Source organism: Arachis hypogaea, chromosome 15 (assembly GCF_003086295.3).
Source record: "Arachis hypogaea cultivar Tifrunner chromosome 15, arahy.Tifrunner.gnm2.J5K5, whole genome shotgun sequence".
Taxonomy (NCBI): Eukaryota; Viridiplantae; Streptophyta; class Magnoliopsida; order Fabales; family Fabaceae; genus Arachis; species Arachis hypogaea.
The window spans coordinates 143,188,463-143,205,506 of record NC_092050.1 but is presented as its reverse complement, the minus strand read 5'-3'; the positions used below and the strand labels follow the sequence as shown (position 1 = coordinate 143,205,506).

The window sequence follows — 17,044 nt, the reverse complement described above, 5'->3', positions numbered from 1 at the left end:
AAATAACTTATACCATCACCAAACAATGAAATAATTAAACAATTAAACTATTATTCAATTATCAAATCAAATTGTTAAATACTTATTTTATTAATTAATTAAAAAACCAGTTATAAGATTAAATAAACGATTTTTAATCGATTATAACAATTAAACACGTTTTCGACAAAAATCGATTTTCTTATTCAAAGAACCGGTTTCTTAAAAGAAACCTTTGATAAAAATTGATTATTTGAAAATAGACTTTTAAAATAAAATCTTTTAAAATAAAATATTTCAAAATTTGGTTGTGAATCTGTTTAACCATACAACAATCGATTTTCAAACCATTTTCATTTTCTTTTGCCAATTAAGATGTACACCCTCACTACATTCGACATTCTAACATGCAAAGTTATTTACTTAACTATAAGAGTTAAACTATAAATTATAGTTCCTCTATTATGCATACCATATTCTAATTAACAAATGCTAAGGAAAAAAAATAAAATTAACCTCGTCGACAATGGCACCGGCAATATGGGCAACACCCTTCAGTCGGTACAAACTTTGTTCGTTTGTCATGATATCCAGTTGAAGGTCGATGCTGAGATATTCCGGATCCGCTCTCAAGGTGCTCTTCCCTCTCTCCATAATTTTCTCTCTCTAGCCAAACTCAAAAACCACACCAAATGAGGAATCCGCAGCTGCCTTCCATGGTTTTATAATGCGAATCAACGTACACTGCTATTGCTTCTAGCAGTTTATGCACATGTCACTCTCAATAGAAACTGCTGCTGCTTATAGCGGTTTCTGTGTAAAATCCTAACCCACGAAAACTGTGACTACCAGTAGCGATTTATATTCCTCAGTCGCTACTACCAATAGCGATTTCTATAGAGATATGAAAAATTGCATTTACGTATTTCCATATCAAAAGTTGTATTTGAATAAAATTTGCTTTCAAATAATTTATTTAAATAAATTGCTCAATAAACAATTATTCAAATGTTCTAACAAAAAATTGATTAAGTACATAAATCATATGCCATTCATGAAAAGAAGGGTATTTTTGTCGGATGAAGTTTATTTTTAGGATACAATAATATGATGTATTTCTTTAGAAAGCAATTTCTATCGAAAACTAAATCTTACAAGGCCAAAAATGTTGGTAACTCCTAAAAATATAATTATTAAGGGTGTGTTTGGAAACTCGTTGGAAGAGAAGAAGCACGTTTAGACTTCTTAAAAGTTTTAACTTTTGGTTTGACAAATTTTTTTTTGATGAACGCAGAAGTGATTTTACTACCAAAACCAACGTTTACAAGAAGCAACTATTTTTAACTTCTGCGTTTTCCTAACGAGCTTTTAGCCATGGATACTAACAATTTATTTATCTTTTACCAACTTTATCCTTCATGTATGTTATTATATTATTTATAAAATTCTTGTTATTTCTATTTATATGAGCTCTATTTTTCTATTATCTATTATTTTTATTTTTTTCAACTGTTTGTTTGATATTATACACTTTTATAATTGTGATTCTTGTGTATTATGTTTGTTATTATCTTTTTATAATATGATTTATTGATTCTATTAGGTAAAGTAAATTAAACAAAAAATTAACTATAAATAATAATAATAGTAAAAAATTATAGCATACTAAAAAAAGAGTACTAAAAATACTAAAAATATACTATATAAAAAGATCATAAAAAATTTTCAGATTTGTTTTAATTACTATAAAGTAAATATTTAATTTTTTTATTATTTTTAGTATTCTCTGTTATAATTGTAATTCTCATATACTATGTTTTAGTGTAATTTTTTATAACATAAATTATGATTCTATTAAAAAAATAAATTAAATAAAAAATTAATCGTAGATAATAATAAAATCATAAACGTTGGATTCCAAATTAATATTAAGAATAAGATTATTGAGAGTACTAGAATAAGAGTACGATGTAAAAAAATACTAAAGTAACATTCTTAGTTAATACTTAAAAAAAATATAACATATTTGATTAAATATTCTTTTATATATATATATATATATTGTTTTATTTTTATTTAAAAATATATTTTATCTATTTTTATATGTTATTTTTATTTTAGTAAGTAAATATTAATTTTATTATAAAATTAATTAATAAGATCTATTTAAATATCTAAATTAGAATGATAAGATAATATAAAAAAATTATTTAAGTTGAGGTCTATTTTAGTAATTTTTTATCTAAAAGTGATTTTAAATGGTATAAGCCAAACAACATTTATTTTACTATAATCAATTTTGATACAAAAATTACCAAACATAAATCACTTTAACACAAACTTACTTTTTATCAAAATTAAGTTTGCAAAATCAATTTTATGCAAACTCCCGTTTACAAACTGTAATCCAAACACACACTAATAAGGACAAAGTTAAGTGTTTTATTTTTGACTTTTTGTAGGAATTTTTTTTTTCTAGAAAAATCTGTCAACTGTTTCGAAATCTTTTGGGGAATTTAGGTGCATAATGTTTTCTAATAGCATTTTGACACCACAACGTAGTGAATAGTTAGGCCTAGCTAGTTGGCATTACATAACCATCACTCGAACACAAGTACACAACTTGCTTGAACTCATCTCTTCTAAAATATAGATAGGAGCATTATTAACGTGGAATTTTTAATTTCTGCAGTTTATTTCTTAAAAAAGGTGAAAAATGTAACTACTAATTTGTATAATGGTGATAAACTTATAACTTGAGTGATAAATAAACCAAATAAGTGGCCCTCAATCTCAAAGGCTCCAAATTTTCAGATTCGTTGGTTGTTCCCAAAATTAAAAATTCTACCGTTATGCAACAGATAGTTGGCTATTCAGATGATGAACAGTCAACTATCTCAACTTTAGGTTTTCACATATATTAATTGGAGCTGAAAGTCTTCCATTTATATACGCCGAGTGCTTTATTCATGTTAATTATTTTCAGATGTCAAATAGATAATTTTTTATTTTTTTGATTATTTTAATCAAAGTCGAGTCATTAGTAATAATTAAAAGTTTAAAACTCAACCCTTCAATTCAATTATGATGGAAGGAAAAGATCCTCCAACAATACTACACTCACAAAGGAATGTGACAATCTCAGGGTATAAACAAGACTAAATCTTTTTAAAAGGCCCAAGTATCTTGAATCTTTCACTTCATACACTTCTTACACTCGCTCTGTCAAGTATATTTGAGAAAATTATGTGTATACTTGTTAAGCACTGTGTATCTACAAAAGTGTCTCAACTACTCAATTGTTGGATGCAGTGTGCACAACCCAACAGTGGAAAGACATGAGTCGGTTTGATGTAAAAAACAAAAATAAGTAACAATAAAAAGGCCTATATGGTGGGAAAACACAGATATCCACAATAATAACGAAGAATGGGAGGGGAGAGGGGAAACAACATGGCCAACATTCAATTGCTATAAAGAGATCTTAAACACTAAACCTGTAAGCTATAACTAGGAATATCATCTAAAGAATCAACAAAGCAGTGGAATTACAAAGGATGATAGCCAGGGACAGACCCAGGTATAAGAAGAGGGGGCACTTACCCCCCCCCCCCCCCCCCCCACTAAATTAAAAAAAAAAAAAGTAATAATTTTATATAAATCAATATATTTATTCTAATATAATTATATTTTTGCCTATAAAAATATACAAAATTTTATTTTGAGATTCATGTTAAAAATATTTTTTTTATTAAATTTAATGTGTAACAATATTTATTTTATTAAATTTAATTTAATATCAAAATTAAAAATAAATAAATAAATTAACTCTAAAAAAATTAATAAACAGTGATAATATATTTTTTTAAATCTAATCAACTAATTAATTACCAAACTAAATCTCAATTTTCTAAATATACGTAAAATTATCAGTATTTTTTTTTTGCCTTAAAAAATTAGTTGAGATAAAAAAATATTATTTATCTATTAATTAATATTTTTTATTTTAAAATTATATAATATTTTTTAATTTTATTTCTTAAATAATCTTGCTTGTAATAATTATTTTGGATTAAAAAGTATTTTATGTCATAAATATTATAACAAATAAAATTTCTAATTGAATATGAGATAATTAATATTTAAAAATTATAATGGATAGTAGAATAATTATTTAGAAGCATACAAGTTAATTTTGATATATTAAAATATGTATATTTTTTTTACATAGTCATTTGATTATATTTATTTTTTTAGATAATTATTTACATGATGAATGTAAAATGTATTTTTTAATTACAATACATAATTAAATAGATGCATAAATTCTTTAATCTAACAGTATATTAAAATTAAATTAAAAATATATAAAAATTTATTATTTTAAAAAAAAGAGAGTAATATAATTGTAAATTAAATTTTTATTATTTGATATAAACATATTTTTCATATATAGGTTTATTTTTTTATGGTATAGTTTTAAATTATAAAAGCTAGTATATTAATAAGTGCTAACGTGCTAGTTGATTTAGTTTTTTATTAGTAAATGTATATAAAAATAAATAAAAATAAAATTAATTAGAATGATAAATTATCTATAATTTAATTAAAATCTTTTAAATTCAAATTTTAAAAATAAAATAATATTTTTTATAAATTATATATAATAAATAGTATTTTAAGAATAAAAGTGTTTACTAACTCTTTTTAATTTTTATATCTCTATTATATTTTAATATAATTAATAATATTCAACAAAATTTATTTTAGAATATATATTTTTGGCTCCACTCTTCAAATTTTTTAGGTGCGACAATATATATATATATATATATATATATATATATCTTTGGTGTTGAGCATTGTGCATCTTATATAAACACTAAAGATTATATCAAAATTAGGTTGGTGAAAAGAGAAATATGAAGGAACATTGCAATTTATTGTGATTAGATATCTCCCTTCGTGATTATACAAAGATGAGTTGAGTTTTTTTTCAAAAGAAAAGGGATGGCCAAAAGTGGTCAACGGCCACGCTTTTATGAGGGTGGCGATTAATTACAGATTTAGCCACGTTTTTTTTTGTTACACTTAAAAAGCGTGGCAAAAAGGGTCTATGGCCACGCTTTTATTAGAGTGGCAATTGATTCGAGATGTAGCCACGTTTTTTTTTGCCACGCTTAAAAAGCGTGGCTATAGAGAGAAACAGGCACGCTTTTAAAGCGGCGATAGAATTTTATTATAGTGACGTTTTAAAAACGTGGCCGTTTCTTGTAATTTTTTTGGCACGCTTCAAAAGCGTGGCCAAAAGGTTTCAAAAGAAAAAAAAAAAATTTTGGCGTGTATGAGTGAGAACGGACTAAAAACCCTTGTTCCCCCATTCCCCTAACCCTAATTCACGCAGCAGCAGCGCCTCGCTCTCTCGCTCGTTTTCTTCGTTGGAGCACTCCTCCTCCATCCTTCTCACGCAGACACTCAGGACGGCAGCAGCGGTGGTGAGTTCGTCGTCCCTCTCATGGCGCCTTCGCGAGTCCCATCTACGGCGTTGCCTTGCTCTTCTCCCGCTTTTTCTTCTTCTCCTTCTCCTTCTTCTCCTTCTTCGCCGTTGCGTCTTCGTCTTCCCAAGCCACCTATTCCCGCCTCACTTTCCGGTGTTGCTGCCGTTTCCGCTTCCGCTACGTTACCAAACGGCACCGTTTTGAAGTGGAAGAGGCATTTAGGATTCCGCCCACACCCTCTGCTGCGGCGTCGCGTGATGTTGTGGAGGAGGAGCGTGATGCCTTCTCAGTTTATTGCAAGAGAGGGAGGAGGGAGTACATGGAAGATCGCTAGTCTGATGCTGATAACCTACGCGAACAACAAAAACTGGTAACAAAATTTTACTTTCTTTTTAATTTGTTGCTAGAATTTTTTAATTTGTTCTTTTTAATTTTCTAACGCTAATTAGTTTTTGACGTAATTTAGATTATAGATTACGTTATTATCATGCTTTAGATTGGAAGTATGAAAATTAATTTTTAATGTTCTTCAATCTGGTGTGCTGAAGGATATATGTGCGTTTAATAATTCTTATGAAGTGAAAAATTAGAAAAGGAATTAGTCTTTTGATCGTTATGCAGATGATGGCATGGCGATTATGATGCCATTTCAATGCCCTGAGGTGGAGTTGCTGGGTTTTACCACCATTTTTGGTAATGTTGCTACCACAGATGCCATCCAGAATGCTTTGTCTTTGGTATGTGTCGCTTCCAGTTTTTCCATGATAATAACACCTTTTTTTAATGTTTCTTGAACATGTTCTTGATTTGTGTTTTCACTACGCAAAAAGGATAGTGTGAGATCGCAGGCCGTCAAAATCTTCCTGTTGCAGAGGGTTCCCCTGAGCCATTGAAGGTAACTATTTAATATTTAGTTTGACCTTGTTCAATGTTTGGTCAAATTAAGTTTTAGAATTGTTGCAGCAGGTTTGATATATTTTTGTCTAGCAGCAACACACACTTATATATTATATTGGCTCACTGATTCTTGCTTGATTCACTTGTCAACACGAGTTTATGTATCAAGATAGTTGATTAAGTAATAAAGAATAAAGTCTTACTTATTATATTGGCTCACTGATTCTTGCTTGATTCACTTATATATTATATTGGCTCACTGATTATATTGAGTTTTTCTTGAAATGTTAACACACTCTTATTATATTGGCTCACTTATAATTAGAGTTTGGCCGGTTCATCATTTTTCTTTTAGCAGTGATCATGGATGAAACTCCTTTCCTGTCATGGCAAAGCCTTGCTCATGCATTATATTTGAATCCTTGTTCTGCAGTCAGCTTACTGTTAATTTTTCAGCCAACTTCTATGAGAATTAGTTGCAGGTTTTGAAAGATGAATATAGTTAGGTTCTATTAGGCTATTGGCTCATCTATGAGCAATATATTTCCAACCTTTATTCATTATGTAATTCTTCAAATTTACTAAGTATGTTAGTTGCCAGTCTATATATCATCTTATCAACAGAAATATGTGGTCTATATTTTGTCTTCACTTTCGTGTGTTTCACATATCTTATATGCTATCTCATGGTTGTTTTTTATTTTATTACAGCCTGCTGCAGAATATTTAAATAGGAAAAGTTTGGAGAGAAACACAATTGCTGAGAAATTAGATAGCTTGATTGAGCTGACTTTTTTGCATCTTGAGTCCTGTTGTCTGAGGTTGTCTGAGGTATTTTTCAGACATTGCATATATTTGCTTTGATTACTTTGTACTATATACTTAACTTCTATATGTTCATTAAATTCTTAATTAGGTATTTGATGTTCTAGTGAGATCATTTCAAAGGACTATTTTGAATAACTACAAGTCAAAATTCACCCAAGTACTCTCTCTCTCTCTCTTCTCCGAGAACGATGAAGATTCGAGCCCTAAATTCAGGGAGCGAAGCGGGGTTCTCCATTTGTTCCGGAGCTCGTCTCAATCCTCGATCCCAAGCCCTAGCTTTCGCTCTTCTCTTGTCTTCATTCTCACCGTTCCCAATCACCTCTCCTTTGATGACCTCATTCCCTGGTGCGGGCCTCACCTCCATCTCCACCGCCTCCTCTTCATCAGGTACCATTTCTTCTCCGCAAACGTTTGTTGCTTTCTTTGCATATTTCTTTCATTGAAATCCCATTCGTGATTTAACATGTGTAGTTACTATGCTATAATATTAGAAGCAATGAAACTATTTTAGAAGCTAACAATATAAATGTTGTGAACTAAGTTGAAAAAATATGCTGTAATGAGATAGATAGATTTCCCAAAAGTTTCAATATTTCATTGTCTTTTTCTTTTCAGATTTTTCCCTAACACACAAACACCATCTGGAAGCTGATCAAGACCAGAATTTTTCTTCATATTGTTGAGAAGATTTTGTGGTGTGATTTTTTTTTGAATTTGTTCTCCAAGTTTGGGTCTGATTTGTTCTGAATTTAATTAAAACATGTTCTGATTATTGTTGCTTTGTTCTCTTTGTTTGTTTTTTATTTATTCTAATTTTAATTGAAACATGTTCTGATTATTGCTGATTTGTTATCCTTATTTGGTTCTGATTTTAATTGTGCAAATTTTGACCTGTTTTAGAGATTTATTTGTTCTTTATCAAATTATGGATTTGGTCGGTTTTGATTTGGTGTAACATGATCAGCTTTACCGCTTCCTTTGAGGAGGACCGGCAGCAATTTCAATGTCGTGATATTGAAGGGCAAGGTTTGTTTTTTTCTCTCTTATCTTTCTCAGTGGTAAGATAGGAATTCTTTCGAGTTTTGAGTACTTATACTCTCCACTGGCTCTCTTTGGTAAGAAGAAGCTCCTCCTTCAAAGAAAGCTGCTACTGCTGTCACTCCTGCCAATGATGAACTCGCCAAGTGGTATGGTAAGTGGTTGCCCCTATCTTCACATCCTTTCTTTTTTTGTTCTTTACCATATCCCAGTAAGCACCCACTTCTCCATGCTTCTAAATTCCAATTACTTGAACTAAATGCATCATTGTTTGATTACTTAGATTTAATTTTCATGTTTTGCGTCCTTCTAAATCTGAATCTGTTCTTGAATGGGAAACAAAAATAAAGGGCATGTATGCAGGGACAAGTAGAGGAATCAAGAATTCACAATGCAGTTTCTTAGGTGCAACTAAGGTAAAATTTCTGGGGCACTCCATGCTACCTGCCAGGGTGACAAGATCCTGGTAGCTAACAGAGGCGAAATCCCGATTCGTGCTATTCGCACTGCTCATGAATTGGGAATACCTTGTGTGGCTGTGTACTCAACCATAGACAAGGATGCACTTCATGTCAAATTGGCTGATGAATCCGTCTGCATTGGCCTTTGAATATCTTGTAAATTCAAAGATGAAATTATACCAGTTTCTACCAAGGTAAGTTCTAACTTCCAATGTAAGTTTCATTGCAGATTTTGAAATGTTATAGTACTATTGTACTAAACTATTAATGGATTTTTCTGTAGATTGTGGATCCAAAAACTGGAGAGGAGAAGCAAATTATAGTTTTGGCTGATGATGGTATCCGGCCTAACTCAACTTTGATGGATCTAGCAAAGCTAAAGCCTGCATTCCAGAAAGATGGTTCAACAACAGCATGTGCTGAAGAAATCTGTTAATGGTAATTCAATGGTTCCTTTTGCCTTTTTTTGTTTCTTTTTTGCAAAAGGAAAAAAAGCACTAAGCTTGCTTGCCAATGGGGTTATTCCTTGTTTCTTCATTGTTATGTCTTTGGTCGGTGATTGTCAGCATTTTCATTATTATGTTCTGTGAAAAGGAAATGAAATCATTTTGTTGATGTTGGTGTTATATTTTTCAGCTCCACCAAACATTGCTGGGAATCATTCTGAGAAGGGGATATTGAGCTCGGTCATGTACTTGTTGGGCACAAGGTTGTAAGAAAAATATAAAATACAGAAAATGAGGGACCCTGACGTGATCTTGAGACCCCAGAACTGCTATTAATTTTTCATTGCTTTTGTAATTATACATGCGTTTTGCTTAGTTAGTGAATTTCGGCTGGATAGGAGGTTGAAGGGTTTTTTGTTACTGAAAAAACCTGGAAAGTTTTGTATAAGGATTAATGTATAAAATAATTATACCAAAAATTGTCACTAATTACTGTTTAATTTATCTTGTAATAAAAATTGCATATTATATTTATAGGTTTGGTAATAAAAAAGGATTGAAAATAAAAAAAAAAAGATTTTTTTTTTAAATTTGACAAGGCTATTGCCACGCTTTTAAAGCGTGGCCGTATCTCTTGCTATCGCCACGCTTTAAAAGCGTGGCCGCATCTCCCGCTATCCCCACGCTTTAAAAGCGTGGCCGCATCTCCCGCTATCCCACGCTTTAAAAGCGTGGCCGTATCTCTCTATGGCCACGCTTTAAAAGCGTGGCTGTAACTCTCGCATATGGCCACGCTTTTTAAGCGGGGCAATTTGCAAAAGCGTGGCGATAGGTCACCAAAAGCGTGGCGATAGAGCAACCGCCACCCTTTGATAGGCCACCCTTTCAAAAGCGTGGCGATAGCTCAAAAAGCGTGGCAAAAAGCTATCGCCACGCTTTTTTCAGCTTTTCGCCACACTTTAAAAGCGTGGCAATAGAGCTGTTTTCTTGTAGTGGATAAAGATGAATATTTGTACACCCTATTAACTCCTATTTTATAAATAAGACAATAAATGTATCTATAGCTATAAAAATGGAAAACACATTATTAAATATGGAAAAAATGTGCCCCTATAAATAATATCACTTTCATCATTCAGTGCACTTGTGCATGCAAAAGGAACTATATCAGAAGAAAATAATGAATCACCAACAAACATTATAAATAAGCAAACTGAAAAAAAAAAAAAAAAAAAAAAAAAAAAAAAAGAAACTCACAACATTGATATCAATGAATATATAAAAAATCTGATCGAGATCCAAGTTATCCACGGTAACAGTTTCATCGAATAATCTCCTGAAAAAAAATAAAAAAAAAATGAAAAAGTCAAATAAACAGCAAAAGATGAACTGTATGGATAATAACCACAGAGAATAAAACATGGGGTAAAAAGACAATACCTGCCAAAATCACCGAAGCATGGAGTAAAAACCTTGGAAAAAATGGAAGGAGCCATTTGATGTATGTATTAAGTTGGAAGAAAAAAGACGATTTACTGGTATGGAAAGGATAAAAGGTAGTAAGGAAGTTGTAGTGAAATATATAGTGAAACTGTAGAATAAGAATCATACTAGACACAGCGGTGATGAGGGCCTCTCTACATCTTATATACAAGGATAAATCACACATATAAACTAGATGTAGTTCAAAATTACATCATTCTACCAGAAGCACAGTTTTATGTAATTCGAATCAGCCTCATTCAAATTTTCCATTCCAACACTAATTCGAATCAGACCAATTCGAATTACTAGAGATACACACAAATCGAATTGGTCAGATTTATGTAATTTCAAAGCAGCATGAGTTGATTTATGGATGCATGTAAAGTCCCTAATAATTCGAAACAAGCTGTTTCGATTTATCCCTGATTTTGTTCTTATATAATTCGAATCAGACTGATTCGAATTACTATGCATTGAGCTATATACAAATTCAAACCTAAGTTGATAAATTTGTCCATAAAATTTATGGAACCACCTTAATTGTAACTTACAGGAAGAACAGTACATTCTTCAATATTGTTTGTGTCATAGATAATTATCTTAAGTGCAAGTTCTGCAGCATCCTGCTCTGGTTCTTTTCGATGTGAATATGTGAGCCTCGACTTGAACTCCCTTCCATTCACCACTACTGTCGACCTGAACTTCGGTGCATGCGCAAATCCTTCGTTGTCTGTTCGATAAACGGGATATGGAAAACCAGATTTCTGAAGATACTCTTGTAATTTGTTTTTGTGCATCACTACTACTTATATGCCTGAAGAAAAATATAAAAAGTTACAAGGGCTAAAGGAATATAACTGAAGTTTTCCATGTAGAACTCAGAAACATTACTTATTAGCTTATCAGTTCAAAATAAATCATAAAAAATAAAAAAAGGAAGTGAATACATTTCCATATATTAGTGAGGAATTAGTCAAGTCCTCTCCTTAGCAATTAATGTACAAGAGTTGTCTATGGCTTCGTTCATGAGAACTCATGCATCATGAAATTGGAAATTTTTTTCTCAAATCATTATCCTTTACATCAGAAGTTTAGAATACACTGATGTTAAATTAGAAAAAATTAAATAAAACAAATAAAGAAAAACACAACCTTCTACTGAGCTTATTAACTAGGACTTTTTGTTTCCCAGCAGAAGAGTTGTAACATTTCATTGTTTCAAAATATTAAAACTTCCCATACAGGAATATGGATTATAAATTATATGCACGTTTCTTAAAATTTTTCAAGAAAGGAAAAGAGAAAATGATAAAAAGGATAGTTCACCTTTCTCCCTGAACTCTTGAGTGGTTCAAGCTATCAGTTTGTTTTCAGTTTTCACCCCACACTTTCTTGGCCTTGATTATTATTGTTATTATTATTATCACTTACAAGAAAACTGCTCTTTTCTTATTCACTCTATTTCTTCTTGTCTATGACTCTGTTGTTGTCTGAACAGTCAAACTTTGACCAAACACCACATGTAATGATTAAAGAAGCCAAAGCTGAAGAATGTTCTGCATGATCTGATCGTACCAAAAAAAAATGATGGTCATGATTATGGATAGACCATCCAACGGTTCATTTTTAGTTATTATTAAAACTTTATTTTCAGCCTACTACAAAAAAACAAACTAAACTTTAAGCACCAAATTAGTGTTAGACACCTGGACAAAAAAAAAAGCATCCAATTGTTGAGAGGACACAAGTTTAGATGTACAAAACTACAAAATAAAAACAAGGCAAGAGAAATATCGATGCAGAAATATATCTGCTTTGAAATACTTAGGTGGCCAAACCACACACTCATTTAAGAAGGTCAAAATCCAGTGAAAAGCAAATCTTGGCAATCTCCATAGAGAAGTCATTGATCAACAAGCAAACTAACAATAAAATTTGAAGTTGGGAAACCATAACCGAAATATTAACACACTCATATTTTAGAACCACATATTTTTCATAATAATGTAATTTTCCTTATACAGAATGCCATGGATTTGCAAATGTTTATATAACACTCTTTTGTTTTTCTTAGTTTGTAGCATGATAATAGTTATCTACATGATCTCATAGGATAACAGTAAAGAACAATTAATTACTATAAAGAGATCTTAAACACTAAACTGTAAGCTACAACTAGGAATATCCTCTAAAAGAATCAATAAAGCATAGTGGAATTAAAAAGGATGATAGCAATTGCAAAAATTGAAAGTTCAAAATTAACTGAATAAAAATGAGAAAATCAAGACATCAGTGGTATTGATGTTATGACATTGCCAAAGTTCTCTGACCCAACAGATACAGAATTTACAGAACTATGATACATATTCAGCAACAATAGAGATGTGATTTCAATTTGAGTTGATGTATCTTACTTTCTTTCATCCATTCAATAAGCCTCTAGCAATCATTTTCCGAAGAAGTTTCTCCGCCATGTCATTCTCACCTTTTCCAAACAAAGCACGAATAACGATTTCAAAAGTCATAGCATTTGGTAAGCAATTGTTGTCTTCCATTTCCGACAGCAGGGCCAATGCTTCTTTAGATAAGCCCTCTTTGCAGAGCCCATTGATCATAATAGTATATGTCCTCACATTTGGACGATAGCTTTTAATGGAAAGATCTTGAAAAATCTCTTTTGCATCTGTAAGTCTTCCACCTTTGCATAGGCCATCAATAAGTATATTATACGTGCATATATCTGGATCAACGCCACTCTCTTTCATTTGATTAAATAACATAAGTGCCTTGTCAACTTGTTTGATATTGAACATCCCATCCAACAAGGAATTGTAAGTGATTACATTAGCAGGTTGACCTTTATTATGCATCTCAACAAGAAGCTTTGAAGCACAAGAGATTCTCCTTGATTTTCCCAAGCCATCAATTAGAATATTGTAAGTTACCGTGTTAGGAACCAAGTTCTTGCGACGCATCTCTTCAAAGAGATTCAAGGCATCATCAATCAATTTACTTTTGCACAAGCCATTAATAACAATACTGTAACTTTGGATATCAGGAGCCATTCCTATCTGGGCCATTGTGTCAAATATACATTTTGCCTTGTTTAATTCGTTAACCAAGCAATACCCATCCATTAAACAATTATAAGTAACCACATCTGTTTTCACACCATCTTTTGTCATCACAGCCAACACACTCTTAGCATCTTTGATATTTCCTTCCTTACATAGTCCATCAATCAAAGTATTATAGGTACGAACATTTGGAGTAATGTTTTTCAGCATCATATGATTTAGTAAATCAATGGCTTCCTGAAGTTGTCCCGCAAGGCACAATCCATAAATTAGAGTGTTGTACGTGATAACATTGGGAGAGATTCCCTTAGCAAGCATTTCAGAGTATAAATGAAAAGCATCACTTACAAGTGTAACCTTGCAGAGGCTATCAATAATTGCGCTGTACATGACGACATCAGGAGCAATCCCATACTGTGGGATCTTTCTCAACAGTTGAATAGCAGCAGATGTGTGTCCGGTCTTACAGAGTCCATTAATCAAGATCCCATAAGTGACTTGGTCGAATTGAAATCCATGAGCCAACACTCTGTCATGAAAGTGCAGTGCTTTTTCAACATTACCGCATAGACAGAGACCTTTAACGAGTGTATTCAACGTTATGGTATCAGGCTGAAAACCCATCCTGAAAATCTTGGCCAATGTAGAGAAAGCGGGAGTGATCCGACCCATGCCACAGCAACAATTGATTAAAATATTCAGAGTAACTATGCTGGGCGCAATTCCCCTGGCTTGAAATTGCTGAAAAAGGGAAATGGCGGTGGGGAAATGGTGCGTCTTGGCAAGAGACCCCAAAATCTGGTTAAATTGGATGATGGATGGAGTGCAACGCATAGAGAGCATGCGAGTGAAGGAATCAACAGCTTCATCAACATGGCGAGGGGATGTGAGCTGAGAATGAGAGTGAAGGTGTGACATTGAACATGAACAGGAAGGAAAGCGAAAAGGGAAAACATAGGGCACAATATGAAGAGAGAAGCTGAACCTGGAGAATGATGCTGCACGCAACATGTTTGTGTAAAATAAAATCCGATCAAATGAGAAGGAGTTGGAAGAGAAAAGAGTGAATTCAATGGTGGAAACAATCACTGTCATGAAACAAAGGTTGAGACTTGATAGTTGAAAGTTGAAACCAAAGCAAAGAACCATGTTAATGAAATTGGAGATAATTTTGTATTTTTTGTTGTCTGAATGGTCAATGGAAAAAGAAGGTTAAGGAGGTGGTGATTTTTCTTATTGGACTATTGTGTCTAACTCATTCTAAGTAAAAGCTAATTTTATAAAATATGTTAAAATTAAATTGTATTTTAAATTCAAAAATTTAATTAAATTCTTGAGTAATCAGAAGGATAAAAAATAGTAAAATATAATTTTTTTTTCAAGAGCCACTAAATTAAAAAAAAAAAACATAATATTCTTATAAATATATAAATAGATTAAGATTATGACTGATTATATATAAAGTATAAATTAGTATAATTTATATGTTGTAAAATGTTTTCTTAATTAAATGTGAAAAATGTTAGAAAATTATCAAAATTTATTATTTTTTATTATTAATTAATTATTAATTTAAAAGTATGGAATGAAGTATATTATTAAATTATTAAACTATAAAAATTAGACTAAATAAATTAAATTAATAGTTAAATAAAGTAATATAGAAAATTAAGAACAAAGTTGGTTACTTATTTAGAGAAGAAAATGAAAATGAGCTGAATGAAAATCATAATTATTTTTTCACACTAATGACAAATACAACTGTTATATATACACATGATTCAGAGCCTGACTGTTCTAAAATATAACCAAGAAGAGCAAGCTTTAACTAACTAACCAAAACACAAAACTAATTAAACAAAAATCTATTAGTTATAGACTCATAAGTCATAACTAAACTAACTAACTTTGGACTATCTTTTAATAGAGTATATTTTGTTTCTAAGAGCCCTAATGTTATATGGGCAAGAATGGCAATGCATGGAAGGTAATATTTTACTCTCTATTAATTTTTTTTTTTTTTTTAATTTTTATTCTTGTGGCACTTTGTCTGATGTATATTCGATTTGGATTGTCAATTAATTTAAAAATATATCCAGGCTCAAAATTTTGAAATTGATATCACTATTTATTTCCTTTGCTTTATCTATTGATATTTGATATGATAAAAATATTTTGGAAATTGATGTCACTATTTGTTTCCTTGTTAAATAATTGAAGTTGTAAATACATATTTTAAAATATAAGGCACTATGCAATATTTATATGTTTGCTACTATAACAAAAATGCACCTTTTTAAGAAAATTTTTACGAATTTTTGGTAGAGTGGATTGGAGAAAAATAGATTTATCTGTTTGCTATTATTCTTTTGAGGAAATTAAAAATAAAATAAAATAAATATAAAGTTATTAATATATGATGAAATTTGAAAAACAAAAATGATTTAATTATTATTTTTAACAAAATTAAAGGTAGCAATAACAAAACTAATATAAGGTTGACTTATTATTTTTTTTAAAAAAAATTGTATTATATATTAAATTATTTTAAGGGTAAAACATCTAAATAAACCATTACTCAATAGTCCCAAAATAAAAAAACGTCACGTAGATGCCTCGATACATATATTTATATAAATCGAATTGATTTAATTTAAAACTTATAAACTTATAAATTTATATACATTTTAAATACTTTTTTTATAATAAAAATTAATATTTATTTATTAAATTTAATAATTACTATAGGACAAATGACTTGAATAAACCCAATGCATTTTAATATGTCCTGAATGTCCCAAACCAAAAAATGCAACATCAAAGTCTTAAAGAAGATTTCTATATAGCCTAACACGTAGTAAATCGAATCCAATTAATTCGAATTAAGTGAAAAAGGAACTTGAATGAAAATCGAATCAAATCAATTCGAATTACGTTCATGGTAAGAAATTGAATAAATCGAATTTAGTGAATTCGATTTTTAAATACATGTAAATCGAATTAACACGGTTCGATTTAGTCAACGGAATTCAAGCCCAACGAAAATCGAAATCAGTTGATTCAATTTGATGATTTTGTAAATCGAAGTTACTTGTTTCGATTTACATGTACTTGGGGTTGAGCATAATTCGAATCTAGTTGGTTCGATTTGCTTGAAATTCTATAGAATAACTTCTCCACCCGTTTCACGCCATGCAGTCCTAGTCTCTGGAGTATAGTATTTTTAAACTCAGCGAAACTGGTCGAAGGTTTGAGAAAAACACTCATCGGGTCCTTGTCAGTGAACTTAATTCCTGATCGCGTTTTCTTCTTAATTGACCCTCTATAGTGCACAA

At 30.9% G+C, this 17,044-nt stretch overlaps 2 protein-coding genes across 14 annotated transcripts; one reads left to right on the top strand and one right to left on the bottom strand.

Moving 5' to 3' along the window:
* The first annotated feature begins 5,325 nt into the window (after window positions 1-5,325).
* Window positions 5,326-9,681, top strand: LOC112751047 (uncharacterized). 11 transcript variants are annotated; one of them, XM_072217083.1, is made up of 11 exons: window positions 5,326-5,847; window positions 6,099-6,214; window positions 6,313-6,372; window positions 7,086-7,205; window positions 7,291-7,589; window positions 7,818-7,897; window positions 8,167-8,228; window positions 8,326-8,394; window positions 8,591-8,895; window positions 8,985-9,139; window positions 9,338-9,681. In XM_072217083.1, exons 2-6 carry the CDS (start codon window positions 6,107-6,109, stop codon window positions 7,852-7,854), a joined length of 624 nt encoding a protein of 207 aa, XP_072073184.1. In that variant the 5' UTR covers window positions 5,326-5,847; window positions 6,099-6,106; the 3' UTR covers window positions 7,855-7,897; window positions 8,167-8,228; window positions 8,326-8,394; window positions 8,591-8,895; window positions 8,985-9,139; window positions 9,338-9,681. The 11 variants fall into 11 exon arrangements, with proteins under 11 accessions (XP_072073184.1, XP_072073185.1, XP_025655825.1 ...); XM_072217084.1 differs by having other exon boundaries at window positions 8,323-8,394; XM_025800040.3 differs by having other exon boundaries at window positions 8,103-8,228.
* A 1,339-nt stretch (window positions 9,682-11,020) lies between these two features.
* On the bottom strand, window positions 11,021-14,876 carry LOC112751045 (uncharacterized). 3 transcript variants are annotated; one of them, XM_025800031.3, is made up of 3 exons: window positions 14,695-14,835; window positions 13,047-14,600; window positions 11,021-11,446 (listed from the first exon to the last, which is right to left on the bottom strand). In XM_025800031.3, exon 2 carries the CDS (start codon window positions 14,550-14,552, stop codon window positions 13,053-13,055), a length of 1,500 nt encoding a protein of 499 aa, XP_025655816.1. In that variant the 5' UTR covers window positions 14,553-14,600; window positions 14,695-14,835; the 3' UTR covers window positions 11,021-11,446; window positions 13,047-13,052. The 3 variants fall into 3 exon arrangements, 2 of the variants coding, with proteins under 2 accessions (XP_025655816.1, XP_025655814.1); XR_011872453.1 differs by adding an exon at window positions 11,959-12,197 and having other exon boundaries at window positions 11,045-11,446; window positions 13,047-14,876; XM_025800029.3 differs by having other exon boundaries at window positions 13,047-14,876.
* Between the last annotated feature and the right edge of the window lie 2,168 nt (window positions 14,877-17,044).